Source organism: Hemiscyllium ocellatum, chromosome 37 (assembly GCF_020745735.1).
Source record: "Hemiscyllium ocellatum isolate sHemOce1 chromosome 37, sHemOce1.pat.X.cur, whole genome shotgun sequence".
NCBI classification, from domain to species: Eukaryota; Metazoa; Chordata; class Chondrichthyes; order Orectolobiformes; family Hemiscylliidae; genus Hemiscyllium; species Hemiscyllium ocellatum.
In genome coordinates, this window is record NC_083437.1 from 27,883,579 (window position 1) to 27,907,104 (window position 23,526).

The 23,526-nt window shown below is 44.4% G+C and overlaps 1 protein-coding gene across 1 annotated transcript; it reads right to left on the reverse strand.

Moving 5' to 3' along the window:
* Positions 1-2,874: 2,874 nt before the first annotated feature.
* LOC132833778 (tumor necrosis factor receptor superfamily member 9-like) lies at positions 2,875-22,119 on the reverse strand. The gene is made up of 7 exons (XM_060852329.1): positions 22,047-22,119; positions 17,155-17,265; positions 15,140-15,283; positions 10,360-10,447; positions 8,151-8,302; positions 5,497-5,634; positions 2,875-3,559 (listed from the first exon to the last, which is right to left on the reverse strand). Exons 1-7 carry the CDS (start codon positions 22,117-22,119, stop codon positions 3,441-3,443), a joined length of 825 nt encoding a protein of 274 aa, XP_060708312.1. The 3' UTR covers positions 2,875-3,440.
* Between the last annotated feature and the right edge of the window lie 1,407 nt (positions 22,120-23,526).

Sequence of the window (23,526 nt, forward strand, 5' to 3'; positions counted from 1 at the left end):
TCTTCAGCAAATATTTTCTAATAGTTTTGTATTTTTAAAGTATTTATTAATCACCACACACTGTCCTGGCCCAAACATACACCAAATTACAGGAGCAGAGTTAGATACTTATATTTCACAATATATTCAGCGACTTCGTTTAAAGTGACAGTAAAAAGAGAGCAACGTAAACAGTGGTTATACACTGCTGTACACTGGGTCTGTACACTGAAAGTAGCTTTACTCATTAAATATTTAAAAAGAATCTGTACAGATCAGCAACGAGAGCTTTTCCCACTGAATTCCAATGAATTCCTTATAAAAACCAAGCCTTTTGTTTGATTCATAGACTCAACTTTACAGACTGCTTTAAAGTTTGACAAGAGATTTTGATTCAATGAAGTTCTGTTCCTGATAAGTGACTATCGACTATTTACTAATAAACAATTTTACAATATTTTCTGGTTACATTTAGGAATCAAGTGTAACATTATTTGATGCATCCAACACATTCGCCTGTGAAGTACAGATGATGGTTTTTTTTTGGAAGAGCTTCTGGATCTTACTTGCTCTTCCTGCCTCAAACTCAGAGAACAGATCATCCGTCCTTCATCCTATCTTTGGTCATTGATATTCCAGCTCAGGATAGGTTGCATTTCTACTATTTTATTCCCATCCATTTCCAGCTTCCCACTTATCATCCACTCTTCCTTATCAAAGCTATCATGTGACTGTGTCTCTGGCTTTCATGTATTTTGATTCACACTCCAGCCCCAAGCCTATCACTCCATCTGCACTTTTGCTGTTTGTTTTACTTGTAGACCTCTGTCTTCTATTGTCACACCCCTTTTCACTCTCATGTACTTTGCCTCCTCTAATCCTTATCCCAATGAATCAGTCCTCCTTCCATCTCCTGTCACCTCCAGCCCAGGCTTAACTCCCTGTTGAATGAGTCTACAGCATCTCCCATGGTATCCTCCAGAGGGCTCATCAATGCAATTAGCACTAGCCCATTAGGGGCAGTAACACCAATTATCCAATCCCACTTTCATGAACCTTCCTGACCATTGCGTCAAATGGGGGCTGATCACTTACCCCTTCATTGCTAACCCTGTGCATGTTGTCAGGGGACTTGCTTGTGCCATCCCTCGCAATATCTTCCCCCTAGAATGTCCATTGACTTCAAAACCAGGCCCTTGCCATCCATGAGTTTACTGTGGCTGATTGCATCAATATTGTGGACCCCTGACCTGATTTGGGCTTGATGACCCCTTTCTCCTTAGTGGTGCCTCTCCACTCATTGAGACCTTCCTCCACTTGCTGCTCAAACCAGTTGCAGTGAGTGTGTGGAGCTCCTCACCTGATCACACCTTAGCTTGTTCACACCATTTCCCCAGGCACTTTCTTTCAAGCGTCACATTTTATTCCATCCTCCTCTCACTCTAAAATCTCTTCCAGCCACACAATTCTCTATGATGTAGACTCAGCGATGTACAGCACGGAAACTGACCCTTGGGTCCAGCTTGTCCATGCCAACCAGATATCCTAACCAAACCTAGTCCCATTTCCCAGCACTCGGCCCATATCCCTCCAAACCCTCCCTATTCATATACCCAACCAAATGCCTTTTAAATGTTGTAATTGTACCAGCCTCCTTCACTTCCTCTGGCATCTCATTCCATTCCACCCTCTGTGTGAACAAGTTGCCCCTTAGGTCCCTTTTATATCTTACCCTTGCCAAACTAAACCTATGTCCTCTAGTTCCGGACTCGCCCACCCCAGGAAAAAGACTTTGTCTATTTATCCTATCCATGCTCCTCATGATTTTCTCAACCCTTATAAGGTCACCCCTCAGCTTCTGATGCTCCAGAGAAAATAGCTCCTGTCAGTTCAGCCTCTTGCCTATAGCCCAAATCCTCCAACCCTGGTAATATCATCATAAATCTTTTCTGAATCCTTTCAGGTTTCACAACATCCTTCTGATAGGAAGGAGACATGACCTCCCAACTCATCTATTCAACGCTCTGGCCAATAAAGGAAAGCATGCCAAATGCCTTCTTCACTACCCATTCTACTGCAACTCTACTTTCAAGGAATTATGAACCTGCACTCCAAGATCTCTTTGTTCACCAACACTCCTCAGGACCTTACCATTAAGTGTATAAGCCCTGCACTGATTTGCTTGTCCAAAATGCAGCAGATCACATTTATTGAAATTAATCTCCATCTACCACTCCTCAGCCCATTGACCCAAGTGATTAAGATCCTGTTGTAATCTAGGGTAACCTTCACTGTCCACTACACCTCCAATTTTAATGTCATCTGCAAACTATACCTCCTACGTTCACATCCAAATCATTTATATAAATGAAAAATAGTGGACTCCACCAATCCTTGTGGCACACCGCTGGTCCATATAGATCACATCTACCACTCTGCCCGCATCAATCCTCTTTGTTACTTCTTCAAAAAAACTCACTCAAATTTATGAGATGTGATTTCCTACACACCAAGCCATTCTGATTATCCTAAATCAATCCTTGCCTTTCCAAATACATGTAAATCCTGCCACTCAGGATTCCCTCCAACAACTTGCCTACTACTGGCATCAGGCTTACTGGTCTATAGTTCCCTGGCTTTTCCTTACCACCTTTCTTCCAACACGATAGCCAACCTCTCGTCATCCAACACCTCACCTGTGTACTCATCTCATTTTATATTACTGATTATCCCATCTGTAAATTATTCACCACAGTGGCTATGCCTTAAAGTTCAATGGGCTCAACTCTGGAATTGCCCTCAATAGGAACAGGAATCTGGTTGATTACTGACCCCTTCCCCCTCCCTCCCCCCTGCACCTCCCCCCACTCCACCTCCCACCCCTGATTCTGCTCATTGTGTCTGTACCAGCTGTTTTAAAGTGCTGCACCTTGTTTCTCTTGTCAAGTCCTTATCAATTCTCTTTTCCAACGTTCTTATTGTATCTGTTTCTCACCCTCCTATGGAGTGCATGTTTATCGTGTAAACTGAAGCAAATTTTACCCTCTCTGCCCTTTTGCTGATTAGTTTGAATATGAGATTTTGCAGATCTGCTAGACTCAAGTTATTAAAGCTTCAACTGAATCAGAAAAGAGTTGCAGGGTCCTGGTCTTAACACCTGACCGAAATGTGTCTGGTTACACAGAAATAGAAGCAAAAAGGGTGGTGATCTGTGATTCTTAATGTGACCATGTGATTATCACGGACTGGCTGTTCCACAAGACATACATTCATCTATTTACTAGAAAGGAAAAAGGCCAGGTTCTTGAAATAAATCCAGTTCTTTCTGGACAGTTACTTTGACTTTCTAGAAATTAATCACTGAAAAGTTGTTGACCTCATGCTTCTTCCACCATTTCACAATGAACTGATCACAAGGGCAGCGAGGGTTAGTGTCTGGTCAGACTGGAGGAGGCACCACCTCATTCTGGAGGTTTGGGGTTGGTCTCCTGCCGCAGCTGCCAGTCTCCCACCTCCTCTTCTGGACAGTGATAGCTGCACCGATCATCCGCTGCCGTCACCAGGGCCACAGGAAGATCGTCTAAAAACCAGAAGTAGAGGAGCATTAGGAATGTTGCAAATTGAGTCATTCTGCTTTATCACACTTCATCTCTTTTTTTTTAAAAAAAATCTCGCTGTAATTTCTCTGGAGCAGAGCAGTTCAGATCATTTTGTTTCTTGTCAATCTTCGATTATCGGTGAGTAATACTTCAGTAATCCTGGTCCCATGCTCTGGAATTACCTTTAAACTTCTCTCCCATTCTACCTTCCTTTGAGTCGCTTTTCAAAACCTAAACTTTCGAGCAGACTTTAGTTACCTGTCTCCTTCACACAGCCACAGTTTATCTGATGAGGCCCCTACAAAGCACCTCTGGGGGTGGGGGATATTTACCACCTTCAATAGTGCACGGCCCAGTGACTAAGTGGTTAGCACTGGCCAGGTACCCGGGTTCGATTCCAACCTCGGGCAACTGTCTGTGTGGAGTTTGCACATTATCCCTGTGTCTGTGCGCATTTCCTCCGGGTGCTCAGGTTTCCTCCCACAATCCAAAGCTGTGCAGGTCAGGGGAATCGCCTATAGTGTTAGGTGCATTAGTCAAGGGTAACTATAAGGTAGGGGAATGGTTCTGAGTGGGTTACTCTTCGGAGGGTCGGTTTGGACTTGTTGGAACGAAGGGCCTGTTTCCATACTGTAGGGAATCTAATCTAATGCAACTCATTGTTAACATAGAATTTAAGAGCACATAGACAGTCCATTCGGCCCTGCAGGTCTCTGCTGATTTGCTCCTCCCATTAAATCTGTCAGGTGTTTTTATTCCCTCCTTCTTTAAAGGACAAACCTAGTTTTGCCTGAATTGCCTGTTTCGTTACATAACAACGACCACTACATCATGTTTTACGTATATTTACAATACGCGCAGAAAGACAGGAATGCAGCTATTGCTGTAACAATAGCACCATAAGACATAGGAGTGGAAGTAAGGCCATTCGGCCCATCGAGTCCACTCCGCCATTCAATCATGGCTGATGGGCATTTCAACTCCATTTACCAGCGTTCTCCCCGTAGCCCTTAATTCCTCGAGACAACAAGAATCTATCAATCTTCTGCCTCGAAGACATTTAGCGTCCCGGCCTCCACTGCACTCTGTGGCAATGAATTCCACAGGCCCACCACTCTCTGGCTGAAGAAATGTCTCTGCATTTCTGTTCTGAATTGACCCCCTCTAATTCTAAGGCTGTGTCCACGGGTCCTAGTCTCCTCGCCTAATGGAAACAATTTCCTAGTGTCCACCCTTTCCGAGCCATATATTATCTTGTACGTCTCTATTAAGTCTCCCCTTAACCTTCTAAACTCCAATGAATACAATCCCAGGATCCTCAGCCGTTCCTCATATGTTAGACCAACCATTCCAGGGATCATCCGTGTGAATCTCCGCTGGACACATCCCGGTGCCAGTATGTCCTTCCTGAGGTGTGGGGACCAAAACTGGACACAGTACTCCAAATGGGGCCTAACCAGAGCTTTATAAAGTCTCAGTAGCACATCGCTGCTTTTATATTCCAACACTCTTGAGATAAGTGACAACATTGCATTTGCTTTCTTAATCACGGACTCAACCTGCATGTTTACCGTTAGAGAATCCTCGACTAGCACTCCCAGATCCCTTTGTACTTTGGCTTTACGAATTTTCTCACCATTTAGAAAGTAGTCTATGCTTTTATTCTTTTTGCCAAAGTGCAAGACCTCGCATTTGCTCACGTTGAATTCCATCAGCCATTTCCTGGACCATTCTCCCAATTTTGAATGGAATTAAACATCATACAGACCAAGATAACATTCTCACAAGAGCTAAAAAGTGAAATACTGCAGCCTTCAACTCAACAACAGTGACAAGCCAAGACAGCTGAGTTGTGGGTAACCATGGTTTCGTGTGATGGTGCTGTAGGTGATAGCGTGACTGTGAGACACGTACTCACCGTGATTTGTTACATCCAGTGGCAGATGCTTCTGTTTCTTTCTATTCTGTACAACAAAGTACAAAGTGAACGGGATGAAGGTGCATGAGAGCAATATTAAAGCGACAATCCCAACAATGCCCTCGTTCTTTGTTGCATCTAAACAGGGAAAAGTGAAAAAGATTGAGAATAAAAGATCTTGAGCTGTTAATTCTCACCATTTCGCAATCAACAATGGAAGAGTTATTCTGCTGTTCTTAACAAGTGGACAACAAACAGGACGATGAACGGAAATGATTAAACAATTCCACTGTCAATCGTGCCCATAGTCAAAAGACCAGAATTGAAGCTCGAATTTGTGATGCCATGTGATACTGTCAGTCTGAATTCAATTCCCACACTTGCTAAACTCAGCACGAAGTCCCTATCTTCTTAATCTCACCAGGAGGTGTAATGACCCTCAGGTTAAACTCACTACGAGTCAGAGAGGGTAGCCCATGGACCTCTGGGACAAGATAGCTTTCACTTTAGTCACATTGTGTAACCATCTCCTGACTGGCATAGTAGGAATTTCACTAGATTAGAAAAATCTGAGACCCAGCTAACGGGCACAGTCAACGTGGTTTCAAAACCAACTATAGCAGTTTGGTTCAATTTAGCTTCAGCCAATAAATTTGGAATGGAACGTCTCAGTAATGGTGACCATGAAACAGCATTGCTTTCACATACAAAATTCTTAGGGGCCTAGACAGGTGTTTCCCGTTGTGGGAGAGTCTGGAACCAGAGATTATTATCTCAGAGAAAGGGGTCACACAGTTAAGACAGAAATGAAAGGAGATTTCTTCTCTCGAGGATAGTGAATCTGCGGAGCTCTTTACCACGGAGGGTCTTTGAACATATTTGTTGGCTGTAGGTCGTTAAGTAGATTCAAGACTGAGGTAGATTTTTTTAATCAGTGAGGGAATCCAGGGTTATGGGGACAAGGCAGGAAAGTGGAGCTGAGGATTATCAAAAATACCAGAGCCAGAGAGTGGTGGGCCTGTGGAATTCATTGCCACAGAGTGCAGTGGAGGCCGGGATGCAAAATGCTTCAAGGCAGAGATTGATAAATTCTTGATGTCACAAGGAATTAAGGGCTACGGGGAGAATGCGGGTAAGTGGAGTTGAAATGCCCATCAGCCATGATTGAATGGCGAAGTGGACTCGATGGGCCGAATGGCCTTACTTCCACTCCTATGTCTTATGTCTTAAAAGGCCATAGTTCCATTGGATGGCAGAGCAGGCTTAATGGACTGAATGGCCTCCTGCATCTATTTCTTATGGTGTTATGGATTGCATTTGCTGGAACACTTTCCTTGCTTTTATTGGGAGACTGTAATTTTGGTCACGAGTTGTGTTTGCTGTAGATCACAGACTCTGAAGAAACTCTGATGCCCTCAGTCCCATCCACTTCCAAATTGCTAGCTGGTGTCAAAACCCACTTCACCAAACCGGTTACTAACTAAGCCATAGCTGGCTTAGGCAGCCACTGACTGAGCAGCATGCACCAGTTAGTTTTTATTCTCAGAACTGCGCAGAGTTAGTTGGTGTCAGATGAGTTATTACAGTTAGTTGAACAGGAGAAAGAGCCTGAAGGGGTGAATTCAGTCTTTATTCCTGCTCACTACCCAGAGCTGCATCCCAACATCAGTGGAGAGACATTTGGCGTCATCAGTGCGAATAGCATTGACTGTCTTGACTGTCCCTGTGGTGCCAATCAGTGGTCTTCACCACGCAGGTCAGCCCAACCATCACTGGCACACACTGGCAGATATGTGAATGCCCAGGCATCTTCCAGTTACCCCCAAACTCACCATCTCGGTTTCGATGGCAGAGGTTTAAAACAGAGACCAGGAGAAAGAGCTGTACTGACACAAGCTGACCCTAGCTGTTTTGGTCTTGTCACTCTTATGCATTTCCCTAATCTGAATTTATGAATTCTTGGCTTCTTTCACATTATCTAAAATACAGAAAAAAACATCATTAGGAAGTGGCTAACTTCCTCATCTTTATATACTTCTCGTTCATGACATATATCCGTCGCTAGCAAGTTCAGCATGTACTGCCCTTGAGAAGGTGTGGCTCAGCTGGCTTTGTGATCTACTGCAGTCCTGGAGAGTAGGGTACACTCACAGTGCTATCAGGAAGGAGTCCCAGCTCTTTAATCAACAGTGAAGGAATAGCTACACGTTTCCAAGTCAGAATGGTGTGTAACTTGGAGAAAGTGTTAAGAAAGAAGGCCTGGCAAATTTTGTACAAAGGACCCGCTGCTGCTAGTAAAAGTAGAGGGACTGAATGTTGACAGTGATCGATGGGGTGATAATGGTGTGAGATGATGCTCAGCTTCCTGAAGGGATTTGGGAACCCTCGTATATTTTTGCTGAGCCTGAGTGGATCCTTTCCAATGGTACCTGAAATGTTCCTGAGACTGGCTCACCACCCGGTGTAATCCCAGCACTCCCTCTTTACTCTTTCAGGATTCTCTAATTCTGAGATACATTAGAACAGGCTCTTACAGTCCACAAGGATGCCATTCCGCCCATGTGATTTGACAACTCTGAAAAAATACTATCAGCAAGCCATTCCTCCCTTTGGTAACGGGATTTCAGACTGAGATGATGACCCACATGACCTACCTTCGATCAACGGATTGTCTGGGTGCCTGGGGTTTCTGATTGTAGGTCGGACTGAGGTGGTCAGAAGCTGTGGGGTTGTCATTGGATCTCCACACTTTACATCCTCCGTCTGTGAACCATTCCTCAGAATTTGGAGACCTTTTGCCAAGCAGCTATTATAAGAAAGATAAAAGAATGATTAGATACAAACTGTACAAACCTACTCATTCGGCTTTCTGTAGCTGAGATATTTTTAGAAAGTTGCGCAATGACTGGTCTGATCTGTGGGAGGTATTTAAAGTGGTTTTGTTTTATCATCGCCTGTGAACCCCAGCTGGAGAGCATTATGCATCTAACTTTATCATTCTGAAATAAGTACCGCCAGCCCTTACAGTTACAGTATTGTGAGCGAGCCAGATCTGCAAAGAAGGGAAACCGCTCCATCACCTGCTTTCCACAATATTTTAAAGCTCCTTGCTTTGCTGAGGGATGCTGGAAGGATTTTGGAAAGCCCTTCATTGCTGCTCCCTGTGGTTATAAGTGAAGCCGTTAAGTTTCCACTAGCTGCCCAGGCTCTGGACTCTACTTTCAGAAATGAGTAGTACAGTCCATGGACGCTCTCATCAAGGGACACTGCTGTGTGATTGTTACAAAGAGGCAAATTCTTAAAGGGCATTGCTATCAGTACAACTCCTCTTAAAGGGGGATTCTCCACTCAGTGCGTTTGGCCATTTCATTAACAGGAGACTTCAGAGGAACATTATGACCTTGACATACAGACAGCCTACAAGGTACCTCTGTTTCAAATAGAGTCATAGAGCTGGACAGCCCGTCCATGCCGACCAGATATCCCAACCCAATCTAGTCCCACCTGCCAGCACCTGGCCCATATCCCTCCAAACCCTTCCTATTCATATGCCCATCCAAATGCCTCTTAAATGTTGCAATTGTACCAGCCTCCACCACTTCCTCTGGCAGCTCATTCCATACACATACTACCCTCTACGTGAAAAAGTTGCCCCTTAGGTCTCTTTCATATCTTTCCCCTCTCACCCTAAACTTATTCCCTCTTGTTCTGGACTCCCCGACTGCCTATTTACCCTGTCCATGCCCCTCAATTTTGTAAACCTCTATAAGGTCACTCCTCAGTCTCCGACACTCCAGGGAAAACAGTCCCAGCCTGTTCAGCCTCTCCCTATAGCTCAAATCCTCCAACCCTGGCAACATCCTTGTAAATCTTTTCTGAACCCTTTCAAGTTTCACAACATCAAATACTTTCTGCAAAGATGTTATTCCCAAAATTCTTGTCCTCCTGAACAGGCTTTCACTGGGTTCATTGTTATAGCCACTTGCTCTCTGCCTAAGTGGCCTTTGCACATGTATGAGCTTTGACATCATGAACATAGAAATTCATCTACAGGGGCATCACACACACAGACACACACACACCTCCCTGAGAATTCAGTATAGACTCAGGTCAAGACCAAGCTCATTGTTCTTTAAGGATTTTTAAGATACCACAGATTGACTCAGAATCATAAAACACAGAAGCAGGAGTAGGCCATTCGGCTCCTTGTGTCCTGAGCTCTTCATTATGATCATCTCACTCAGTACCCTGTTACCCTGTTCCCTCTTTCTCCCCATACCCTCTGATCCATTTATTTCTAAGAACTCAATCTAACTCCTTCTTAAAGACTAACAATAGTCTTGACTGGTCCCAAGCCTAATATCGTTTTATCACTTAGCTTTATTTCCAATTCCACAATCCTCCCTGCCTCACACTCCCGCCTTCCCAACGTGTCCCTCTGGTCCCACTTCCCCACATCATACAGGTGCGACCACTCCCTATCTCTGTAACTTTGTCCGGATCTTCCAGATGTCTTCCTTCCTCCGTTTCTGTGCATTGATGGTTTCTGCTGGTAGTCATAGCTCCAGCTGCCTGGGCCCTAATTGTTTTTAATTCCCAGTGGGCCATGGGAAGATGGTGGTGAGCTGCTGGAATTCCTTCCTAAACCTCTCTGACTTTTCATCTTCCTCTTCCAATGTCACCTTTTGTGGTTCAGTGTTCAACATTGTTTGAGCCAATGTGGCATGTTTTACATTGATGTGTCATCTTAAACATTGTGTATTGCACCGATGAAAGTTTCCCTCAGAAATATTTCCCCTCAGTCTAAACATAAAGCTCTCTGCTGCTTCCCACGCCCTGATACAGCTCTGATTGACAACTCACTCAGTCCAGGGTTTACAGACTCCACCCTCTGTGTTGGAATATGTACCATTCCTACAGTTACTGCAGACTGTGTCCCTGAAGGAGTCACCTAGGAGGGAACAAAAATGAACAATTATTTTGTAATTCTAACCTCTCAAAGACCTGCTAACCCTTATTTCATCCTGAACACTCCTGCCCATATCATTGTGAGATGCTGTGAAAGGAATATCATTTGGGAAAACCAGTCATTCAGATACACAAAGAGAAATTGGAGACAGCTATTGAGAGGATTCTGTTTGTAACACACACCACCAAGTGAGATACAGTGGGTACAGGATGACTAGGGTCTCAGAGTGGGGTCACACATCGCGGGTACGGGAGAGTGGGGTCACAGAGAGTGGGCGCAGGGTGACAAGGGTCTCAGAGTGGGTACAGAGGGAGAGGGGTCACACAGGGCGAGCACGGGAGAGTGGGGTCACACAGAATGGGTACAGAGGGAGTGGGTCACACAGAGTGGGTATGGGGGAGTCAGTCACACAGAGTGGGTACAGGAGAGTGGGGTCACAGAGTGGGTACAAGAAATGGAGTCACACAGAGTGGGTACAGGACGACTAGTGTCTCAGAATGGGTACGGGAGAGTGGGGTCACAGAGAGTGGGTACAGGGTGACAAGGGTCTCAGAGTGGGTACAGGGTGGAGTGGGTCACACAGGGCAGGTACAGAGGGAGTAAGGTCACACAGAGCAGGTATGGGGGGGTGGGTCACACACAGGGGGTACGGGAGAGTGAGGTCACAGAGAATGGGTACAGGGGAGTGGGGTCATACAGAGAGGGTACAGGGGGAATGGGGTCACACAGAGTGGGTACAAGGGGAATGGGGTTGTATAGAGCAAGTATAAGACACTGAGTTGGCACAGGGTGAGTGGGATCACTCAAGCATGTAATGTGGAGGGAGTGGCCAAGCCAGGCAGATTGTTTGCAGTGCCGTTGAGTTTGCTGATCTGAGGTATGGAATCAACAGCAAAACAGAGAGACCTTTCTCACAAGTAGCTCATCTCTCTAACAATCAACTGTATACTTCCTCTGGGGAGAATCGGAACCTAAGGGCAAGTTCTGTAAACAAGGATACAGGCAAAATACCAGAATCCAGTCTCCAAACAATGGAATCCAGATCAGGGGAAGCAGGAAGAAGCTTTCATTGTGATCATTGCCATTGGTTAAGTCATGGCATTCCTATTTAATGGAGGCCATAAAAAGAGAACACGAAACAAAAGTGGAACATTGTTACCCGAGTCATGCTGACCACAGGATGTGGTTCTGTAATAATCAGTTTTCAGCCAAATCTCGCACTGAGTGACTCAACAAGTTGTGATGCTAAACGTCAAACAGATCCTTTCCACTTCACAAGTTTGGGGGTGGAGGTGAAAGACAAAGGTGCATTGCCCTCAGTTCCTGCAGGTTATGATCTATCTGATCTTATATTTCCAGATACACATGGGAGTCTGAGCCATTGTGACCTGACTTGTCAGGTAATTAGTCAGAGAAACATTTTTGTGTTTCTTTTCTCCTAAGAAGTTACTAATGGGAATATAACTTTGCCGTGTGAATACTTAGCAAGGGTCCAAGATTGACACCAGAAGAGAGAGTCTGAGACCACCTCGAGTTAGGATTCAAGGATTTGAGACAAACTGCTTCAACCATAGTGTGGATAAGTGTGAGATTATCTGCTTCAGTAGCAGGAATGAAGGTGCAGAATACTTCTTTAGACTGGAAAGAGAGACAGTCCAAAGAGAGACAGTTGTTGATAAGCCACTGAAAGCTAGCATTCAGGTGCAGTAAGAAACTTTTTAAAAATTGTACATAGCCTTTATTGCAAAAGGGTTTGAGTTCAGTCTTGCTTCAGTTGTACAGAACATCAACTGGACCACACTGAATCTGAAATCACATATGTATTTCTGGCCTCCTTGCCTATGGAAAGAGTATTTGCAGTAGTGTTTCACCAGACTGGTTTCTGTAATGGTGGCACTGTCCTATAAAGAGAGATAGAGGAGATAGCAACTATATTCACAAGAGTTTGGAAGAATGGAGGATTATTTTATAGAAAATTACAAAATTCTTAAATGGATAGACAGTGTAGATATAGAAAGGATATTTTCTCTGGCTCTGGTTAAGGGTCTAGAACTAAGGACACCGTCTCAGAATAAAAGGCAAACCATTTATGACAGAGATGACAAGGACAGAGGGTGGTGAGCTTTTGAACTTCTCTCCCCCAGAGGGCAGTAAGAGCTCAGTCGCTGAGTAAGTCAAAAAGAGAGTTTATAGATTGCTAGTTACTAATGATATCAAGGGATATGGGAAACGAATGAGAATATGATGCTGTGGTACAACACAACTCATGGCAGGACAGGCTTGAGGGGCTGAATGGCTTACTTTGCTCCTAGTTCCTATATCCCCACAAGCTTAAACAACACAATGGACAGTGTTATCTCTGGTTGGTGTTCTTCATATAAGAAACCATTCATAACAACAGCAGGAGATTTGGGCTAGGCCTTGTATAAATTATTGGATCAGAGCTGTGTGAGTTTCATAGTATTATCCTGCTCATTATGTTTCACCAGTACAGTAACTTTATTAAAGTAGGTGACCTCACTTTAGAAATAATTGTGAAAAAACGTTTGAAAGAATTGGGATACTGGCCCTTTCTAATAATGGATAAGGGTTCACTATTCACAGTGTTTGCCAAGACTTGAGCATGCGGCACCTTCAGCTTTCAGCCCAATGGCAAAGCATGATCTTCATGACTCTTCAAAAAAATGCACAGAGTCCAGTTAGCTGGGAGTCCTTGGCTCAGTTGGATGGGTACCGCGCACTAAGTGAAGATGGAGATTCACTTCCCAGACAAAGATTCATGGGTCAATGGTGCAAGACACCACGTCCTCTTGAGGGAACACTCTCACAGCTAAGATATTTAAATGACAAAACACTCAGACACAGGTTGAGTGAAGGCACGTACATGCCACCATATTATCCAGAAGCAAGACACCGGAGGTTGGGAACTTCTCTGAAATGCAGTTAATCAGTGGTCCTTTGCTTTTTTTACTCCCTTCCAAAAGAAATTGTAAAAACTACAAGACTTGAAACGATTGCCAGTCCGACACAATCACAGGTCAGAACATCTGCCTAAATAAAAGTGTTACAGTAGCTGCCTGTTTGTGATTGAATTTTGGTTAAGTTTCTGAATTCCTCTACCTATCAGGAAATAGATAGGTCTTGATTTTCTTTGAAGGGAGAGATGTGACATGATGTGTGATGGTGTCAGAGTCTTCATTGTATAATTTATCAGGTAATTACTTGATTTTCATCCTTTATCTCTTTCTCTCTGCTCTATGTGGCCCAGTAAAGCACCAGAGATGTGGAGCACCTGAAACTACGGTGAACAACTTGTTATTTTATGCACTTAATAAAACACCGGTGCCCTAATAAATGAAGAGCCACAAAATGTAAAAAAATAATTTTGTAAAGGTAAGCGGTAGGTACAGACTTGTACTGAACTGCAAGTAAATAGAAGCAAGTTATAAGAATCAATTTAACTATCTAGGAAGTGCAGTAATATCCAATATCAAAAGCAGCATTGAAACTCAAGAAAGGATTGGACAAGCCAGAAGTAATTCTGTAAAATTCAGCAATGTTCTAAAAAGGTCAGAAAGAAGAATCTGAATCAGGAAAGTGTTATGTCTAGTCAATAACGAATATGGATGTGAAACTTAGAATATTGCAAAGACAATGTAAAGAAAATCAACAACTTAGGTATGTGCTTAAGAAGAATTTTTGGGTTAAGAGAAAAGAACTAACAAAGGTGGACAGAACAGGATGGGTTCAGCCAGAGAACTCTTCAGTAATTCCAAAAGAAAACAAATAGAGTTTTTCAAACATTTATTTGTGCAGAGGTGGAGAGTAATCAACTCAGAAGGATTCATGGAGGAACAATAAGAGGCTAATAATGAAGGAAATAACTACACAGCGTTAAAGATTGACTTTGTCCCAACAACGAGTTCATCTAGTGTTGCCATAAACAAAGTCTGGGAGACAATGGTCTCTGATGTTCCCAGCATAGCACTAAATTAAAACGCCTCATTTTAACAACTCAGCATTATGTCCACTATTTAAAAAGGAATTGGCAGAGACCATACCAAAACCAGGTAAGGAAATGGATTCAGCAGTTCATGCAGGTCCCAGTGTGGAACTGAGCCACACTAACCAGGGCCCAGTTTTATTCCCCAGTCTGATGTGGCATGAAACAATGGCAGAGGTTCCAGTTGACCTCAACATCATTGTAATAGTCTGAATCTGACCTACGTCACAGGTCGAGATTGATATTTTCCAATCAAACTGTTTAGAGAAGTTGGGGCAAGTAGGATTTGAACTCAGGCCTCCTGTTTCAGAGATAGGGACATGACCATGTGAGCCCCTACCTGCATGTGGATATTGGGGTCAGGACAAAATTGGACTCAGCCATGAAAACTCTCAGGATATAATAGAAAGGGATGTGTGGCTTCTATTTATCCCAAAATTCTGACATGAAAGATTTGTAAGAACTGGAGAGAAGGAGAAGAGTAGGATTGAGACAGAGGCATTTTGGAGAGTTGAAAGGTGACATGAAACAGCAATGACCAGGCAATATGCTGATTATAAAGAACTGTACTGATGTAATACTCAAACTATATCCTGACAATGTTCAGATAGTTATTAAATAGGAATAAAACAAACATTTTAAATAAAGCTAGTCTCTTCAGGACCCCTTACCTTTCTGTTGCACTTGTTGTCCTTTCTTGCACACTTTATGGGCTTGACAGGAGCTGCACTCTTTATTTGCACACATGAAACCCTCGACACATCGACACTTGGTGTTGGAGGTCGATGTACAGTGTACGAAGGTCAAAAATTTCCCTGTCAAAAACAGAAAAACTCATGTCATTGAGAGGACTAGCATTGAGAGGACATGGATGGATAGAAGGAAGAGTAGAGAAGGGAGAGAGGATAAAACATTGGCAAAAAGAGAAACATAGGAACATGACATAGGAACAAGAGTAGGCCATTCAACTCTTCAAGCCCATTCAGGAGCGACCTTCTCTTTCAACACCACTCTCCCACACTATCCTTGTATCATGGATGATTTTTCTTTAGATTAGACTTACAGTGTGGAAACAGGCCCTTCGGCCCAATAAGTCCACACCAACCCGCCGAAGCACAACCCACCCATACCCCTACATTTACCCCTTACCTAATACTACGGGCAATTTAGCATGGCCAATTCACCTGACCTGCACATCTTTGGACTGTGGGAGGAAACTGGTGCATCCGGAGGAAACCCACACAGACACGGGGAGAACGTGCAAACTCCACACAGTCAGTCGCCTGAGTCGGGAATTGAACCCGGGTCTCAGGCGCTGTGAGGCAGCAGTGCTAACCACTGTGCCACCGTGCCGCCCACTAATATTCCATATTTTAATACATGGAAACTTATAAACCTCAGTGTTGGACATATATATAGCCCCCTGGAGTAGAGAGTTCAAAAGATTTGTCACCCTCTGTGTGAAGAAATTCCTCCTCAGCTCAGTTCTGTATGACCTGCACCTTATTCTGACACAGTGTTCCCTGCTTCTACACCCTCCAGCCAAGGGAAGCATCCTGCAGTAATCCATAGATCCCTATACAAATTACATATGTTCGAATGATAGCACTTCTCTTTCTTCTAAGCTTCTGATCTGCTTGTCATCTCCACTTGACCTTCTTGTAACCCTGGACTCCTTCGTTTATCAACAATCTCTCTCACTCAATCTTGAATTAATTCAATGACACAGCCTCCACAGCTTTCAGGGGACAAACATTTCACAGACTAATAACTGTAAGAAAAAAATCTAATCTGTCATAAAAGGAAGATCTCGCACTCTTAAATTATGTTCCTTAATGTAATTCTAGTCTCCTCACAAAAAGTAACATCCTCAGTATCCACCCTGACCAGTGCCCTTAAGACATTGTATCTCAATAGATCATCTCTCATGCCGTGGGTGGCACAGTGGTTAGCACTGCTGCCTCACAGCGCCAGAGACCCGGGTTCAATTCCCACCTCAGGCGACTGCGTGGGGTTCCTCTGGGTGCTCCGGTTTCCTTCCAAAGACCTGCAGGTCAGGTGAATTGGCCATGCTAAATTGCCCGTGGTCTTAGGTAAGAGGGGAATGGGTCTGGGTGGGTTGCGCTTCAGCGGGTTGGTGTGGACTTGTTGGGCCGAAGGGCCTGTTTCCACACTGTAAGTAATCTAAACTCCAACTGGGTAAAGTTCAGCCTTTCTTCACAAAATAATGCTTTCATTTTAAGAATGAGTCAAGTGGATCTTCTCTGAATTGCTTTGAACCCAATTATATCCTTTATCAAATAATAAGACCAAAGATGTACACAGTATGGTGGATGTGATCTCTCCAAGATCCTGTACAGTTGTAGGAAAACTTCCCTATTTTCACAGTCTGCTCCTCTTGCCTTCCTAATCACTGACTGTATCTGCAAAGTAACTTTGTGATTCATGTACCAGGACACTCAGTTCCACGCTCCCGCCCCCCCCCCCCCCCCACCTCCCCCCCACCTCGTACACCAAGGTTCTGGAATCTCTCTCTCTCTCTTTAATTAAAATGTGTTTGTAATTCTTGCTGATGTTGACAATATACTTTTGCCAACCCACTAGGTGTCCTTTTTCAGATCCCTCAGGACCTGACAGTAAATGCACAGCAAGACAGCGCCAGCTCCTGTTTGTAGAAGGCACCTACCTCCAATACACTGTTGGCACCTGTTGCAAAAATGGCCTTGATTTGGGTTCTCTGTGTATGATCCTGCTGGACAGGGGGTGCACGCATGCTCCTTAGAATTCAAGTACCAGCCTGTTGACAAGAAAAATGGTCACTATTTTAATCACTAAATAGTCAAAATAATTGACAGCGAGCGCAGTTCTCCTCCATTCCTCCTCGAAACTCTTGTCTTATGTTTAGTTCCTCAAACAGCATTCAATCTCCAGGACCTTACCATTCCCAGAATGTGTTAGTGAGCTTGAAAGGATCAAACCAGATTTGAGAGCAGGAGACTGGGACTAACTGAATAGTTAATTTCAATTTCAGAATCAGAATGTGCATGATGAGCCAAATGGCCACTTTCTAGTTTGCGTCTAAACTTGTTCTTGTCTGATAACCCGCCAGAACTCCCAGCATTGGATAAGGTCAATACCAGGTGGATGTTTCCTCATAATGGGAGTCTAGAATCAAAGAATACAATTGGATAACAATAGGACAGATGAGATCTTTGTTCTTTCTCTGAGCGTTGTTAGTCTGTGGAATTCTCATGGTAATAACTGGGGCAGTTTAATACACGTGAGACAAAAAAAACCCCAAAGAACCGCTGATGCTGGAAATCAGAAACAAAAAAGTATGAAATGTTAATTCTGCTTTCTCTCCATGGACCTGCTGAGTTTTTCCAGCAGTTTTTGTTTTAAAACCAATTAGGTTTGTGTTCTAAGGCACTGTCTTTCCACATCTGGGAATTGACATTGAATTTCCCTTGGCAGGGGCTGGCTGGAAGGAAAACACCCAATATTCCCAATTTGCTTTCAACAGCTCAGCTGAGTCACTCAGAATCAATGAAATTAAATTTAATCCAAACCATTTCATTCACTGTCCTTCTCTTTCCTTGCTTCCCTTTCTCTTTCTTTTGCTCCATCTCTCCCCATTTCTCTTTGAGCAGGGCCAGTCACCAGGGAGACAAAATATCTCTTCATCTTGTAAAGTACTCCAATGAGATTTCCCGCAGGATCATTTAGTCTACTGGCTGGGGGAAAGAGAGGTGGGTAGATTTATGCACAAAATCCAGGCTGACAGTCCAGAGCAGTTTGGAGGGAGTGCTGCATTGTTAGAGGTACTTTCTATCAGGGCAGATGCTAAACTTAGGCTTTCTTGAATGGATGTAGATAATCCTTGGCATTATTAGAAACAGGAGCAAAGGGGATATTCTTGGTAATCTAGCCAATATATGTCCCTCAATCAATATCAGTACAAATCATTATCACATTGCTGTTAGAGAGAACTTGTTCTGAGTCAAACAGCTGCCACCACTCTCACAGTGACTATATTTGAAAACGTTGCTGGACAGAGCTTTGACACTTCCTGTAGTTGTGAAAGACTCTATATAAATGCAAATATATTCTTCCTTTGAATTAAACACTGATCCTTCAAACAGACATTGAGCAGCTTTAAACTTGTACTAAATTGTTTGAAGGGTGATTCTTAAACTACTTAATTAACCATGTCATATTTGCATCAGTTATTTATAAACATGAAAATTCCCAGTTAGTAATTGCATCTGAATGTTACCGCGGTATTCTATCTGATGACTCACCTTATCACCTTCTCTTTTGCATCTCTTTTATCATCATACAAGTAGTAAGTCTGCTTCTTCATAACTGCCCCTTAGTTCTGCATCACCTCAGCCCCTGAGTCAGTACCTCACCCTACCTTCTTTCATTCTCTCAGACCCTCATTCCTCAGACATTAGGAACAGGAATAAGCTATTCAGTCTATCAAGCCTATTCCAGTATGTAATATGATCATGGCTGACTGGACCTTCAATATCTTTTACTCATAACATCCCCAAAACTTGTTATGCCATTGATAATCAGAAATCTATCAAACTGTAATTTTTAAACATACTGAAAGACTGAGCTTCCACAGCCCACGGCATAGACAATCCAAAGATACACACCCTCTTATTTCTTCCCATCTCAGTCCTAAATGGCAAGCCCCTTATTTTCAAATCGTGTCACTTTATCCTAGACTCTCCCATCAAGGGAAAGATTTGACCTACATCTACCTGGTGTATCCCGTCAGGTACTTTGTAGGTTTCAATTAGATCAACACTCATTCACTACATCTGCATCCAAGCACTGCTTGATATTTGGTTCTTAATTTCAATGTGATTATATGGACCAGTTGGTCTGAAATTTAATTCCTGATCCATTCTGAGTTAGACAGGATGGTACAACTGATCTAAATCAACTCCAGGCTAAAGAGGGGAGAGACTATCAGTGAACATCTTACACATTTATGGGTTTCAATTGGAGAACACCTTCTAGCCAAGGGCACTGAGGTTAATGACTGACTGAAATTGCTACCTCAGCATAGGCTGGAGATTGTACCTAGCATTGTCTTGGACTTGGATGATGAGACCAGAGACAGAATAACTATCTATTAAACCATTTGAGAGTTCTCCCTGTAACTGTGGGGGAGGCTGGTGCTCATCTTAGATTTCCAAGATGGCACTGGCATGGGTAGGGCTTTTGCCTGAAACGTCGAATTTCCTGTTCCTTGGATGCTGCCTGACCTGCTGCGTTTTAACCAGCAACACATTTTCAGCTCTGATCTCCAGCATCTGCAGACCTCACTTTTTACACATGGGTAGGTAGTGTTTGGGCTCGTTAGAACCCAACCGCTCCAAGCCTGCATTTTTGAGGCCAGAGAGGTATTGGTGGACGGTGGCTAGAGTGTAGGCAGCATGAACCAGGTAGGCCCACAGCCTGGACTCTTGGTGGTGGTGAGACCCAGAACAGGGGGTCCTGGCAGCAGTAGGCCCAGAGCCTGGACTCTCAGCAGGGGTGGGCGAGGTAAGGCAACAGCAGAACTAGGGTATCCTGGAGCATCAGCACGGTCATTGCTGTTCCCAGAATGGGACTGCTTGAAGACCAGAACACCTTGCAGGGACTTTATAGGAACCTGAAGGCCATACTTGAGACCCCAGTTTGAACCAAAGATAAACTTTAAGTAACTTATTTTTTGTCCTTATTATAATTCAAAATAACACTGGATTATGGCTATAAAACACTTTTCATTCTATCTTCAAGATATACATGATGATAAATAAGTCATACATCATTTATCCATCTGTGTATTACATTCACTGCTTGCCAGAACATGATCAGCATTATCCTTTCACTGTTTGGCACCTGGTCAGAAATGTTCTCACCATCATCAATAAATATTTTGGGGAATCACGCAGATCACCAGTGCACTCTGTCCTCACATGGAGCTGCTGGTCTTGGGGAATACCAGACTGTGGAACTGGATGCTGGATAGGTTCCCTCTGCTAGTAGGGGATAGAGCAGCAATGCAAGAACAGCTTGTGAGCATTGAGGGACAGGACAGTGTTAAGGGAAAGGGGAATACTGAGATCCCCATCCCTCCCCCAAAAAATACACATTGCATAACCAGTTCGTGGATTTCCCTGCCAGATAATTATCTAGAGATTTGGGGGAGTTTTTGAGCATTTCTAATTCCTGGAAAAAGCAAGAAATATCACAGTTCAGATGTCTTCTCTCCCAATGGCCATCGCGTGACTCAGTACAGTTTCCCCAGCACAGGAAGATCCCAGAAACAGAGTATGAAGGAGCAGCTTGACACTAGAAGGCTTTGGGGGGGGGGGGTGGAAATGGGATGGTAATGGAACCCCAGAACTGCAGGATAAGAGGGGTTGAGGGAGGGAAGAGAGGAGACGAACAGGGAAGGGGAGTGGGCACGGATAAAGCGGCAGAGGGATGGGAGGGAGGAAGAATAGGGGGGAGAGGCGGAGGAGTTGTTAAAGGTAGAAGGGAGGGGCATGGGGTAATGGGGAAGGGGCTAGGGAAGGCTATCAGTCCTGTAGGGATGTCCAGCCCTGGTCATTGTCGAGGCTGGTGACTTAGAGTTGGAATCTGACTGCAGGGATTTTCATAGAGTGACCGGGTTGTCAGACAGAGAGCAATGTTTCACAAGAATAAAAACTCCAACAAAATTCAGTAGTCGGGGTTTTTAGAAGTGCCTAGGGGCTTGGGTAATGGTCTCACATTATCGCAGTCCGGATTGACCCCCGGAAACCATAGGAGAATCTAGCTGCAAAATCACCAAAACCAGGGACATGTTTACGGTTCCCCCAACTCCACTCGTGTTTAAAAAAAAATGACCGCGGACACTTTAAAGGGGACCTGTCTCCCAGTGAATATGAGGGAGTTGCTCGGCCCTTCACCAAGCCCGTCTGTTTGTTACATACCCCCACCACCCACACACACACACACACACCACCCCACCCCCCCCACACCCCTGATATCAGGAGGTTACAGAAAATGGATTGGAAATAGAGAGAGAAAAACGACAGCGACTGAGGGGAGGTCTAAGATAAGGATTGAAAGAGGGACAGAGGGTGAGAGAGAGAAGGTGGTACTGACAGAGAGAGAGAGAAGGTGGAACTGAGAGAGAGAGAGAGAAGGTGGTACTGAGAGAGAGAGAGAGAGAGAAGGTGGAACTGAGAGAGAGAGAGAGAGAAGGTGGAACTGACAGAGAGAGAGAGAAAAACACTTGAAGTAGGAGAAAGCGAGTCTGGAAAATAAACAAAACTAAAGAGAAAGATTGTTGCAGATGGAGAGCGCTGCACACAGATAGATAAGCGGTCTGGGTCACATCATACATTCCCCAATCATGGAGATTTTGGTTTGTTTACTCCCTGGCGTTGTTCAGGTGTGCATGTGATCGAACCAGCTCCGGCTCAGATTCAGTCAGCACACCCTCAGTCCCAGGGAAACACAGCAGGAGCGCGGGAAAGAGCGTCCTCAGTCCGAGCTAGTTAGATCTGCAGTAGCCTTGCTCCCTACCTGCGGGGCAGACCTTGTCCGAGGACACCTTCACCAGCGGGAGGAGCATCAGGAGCAGAGGCCAGCTCTCCATCCTCTCTGTACCCGGGCCGTTATCACAGTGAACTGAGAGACTGCCCTCACTCACTCAGGGTTTAGTCAGAGCTCCCGGAGGGGGCGGGAGGGGGGAGGGAAATCCCCAGAATTTACGAGCCCTGGGGGTGAGGGTTAAACCTGCCCCCTCTCCCTCAGAAACACGAAACATCCGGAGGAATACCACCGGCTCACGTAAAGGTCCCGCCCCTTCCCCCAGAAGCAGCGTCCACTCTGTCCCTCTGACTGTGCTACCCCACTCTCGGCGTCTCCACATTTCAAGCGGGTGATGGACTTTCCCAGGTTTATGACCTGGTCATTCTGGTAACTCTGACTGATGTCAGGGCTGGAGTGCTCTAACCGAGCCCCCTCCTGGATACCGTCAACAGAGAAATGTGCCACATCTCCAGCGGCAAAGCTGATCCCTCTTAGAGAGTACTTGTCCGGGGGTAGTGCTCCCGTCTGTGGAGCCAGAACATCACAGAAGCGAGCACACGCTGCTGTAGTGTGGAGGGGCAGCTGTTCTGGTGGCAAATTCAACTGCGCGCTTAGGGGAGTGTAAAACCTCCTAGAAATCAGTTGGTTGTTTTTGTAAATTGGCCACCACCTTTCCTTCGTGGTCATAGTGGCTGCACAACAACTTGCATTTATATAGCACCTTTGACAGAATAAAACATCCCAAGGCATTGCCTTAAGACGATTAGCATTGGGCTACTCCGCCATTCCATAAGATCACAGCTGAACCAACATTTCTCACATCCATTCCTCTGCTTAGCCTCTGTTTCCCTGCTGGGTCTGTCTGTGGCAAGGATTACTGAAGACACATAAACTCAAAGAGCAGAAATAGCTCCTGGTCTCAGGCTGAATTTGACGTTCCTTTATTCGGACGCTATACCCAACGGCCTCTCCCACTAAAGAAACATACTGAGTATTAACTCTGCCTCGTCCATTAAAAATCCTCCAGATTTTAATAAGTCCATCCCTCATTTATCTAATAAGTCCCAACCTATTCAGCTTTTGCTCATTCAGGAATCCCTCCTTAGCAGGGATCATCCCAGTGATCCTTCTCTGAACTGCTTTCGATTAAATAATATCTTTCCTGAGACGAGGAACCTAAATTGGTGACCCATTTGTAGCCTCCCCCACACCTTGTACAGTTGCAGTGACCTGTGTCACAGTCGCCTCATGAAGGGCAGAGGTGCACTTAGTCCAAAACTTGGACATAAAAGTAGATTTTCAGGAACATTTTAAGGAAGGTGGAGGAGCGAAGGTTTAAAGACGGAATCTCAGAGTTTCCTCCAATCCTAATCCATTGGCTGGAAAGTGCTTCGGTACGTTGGGAAATGTCGAAAAGTGTGTTGCTGGAAAAGCACAGCAGCTCAGACAGCATCCGGGGAGCAGGAGAATC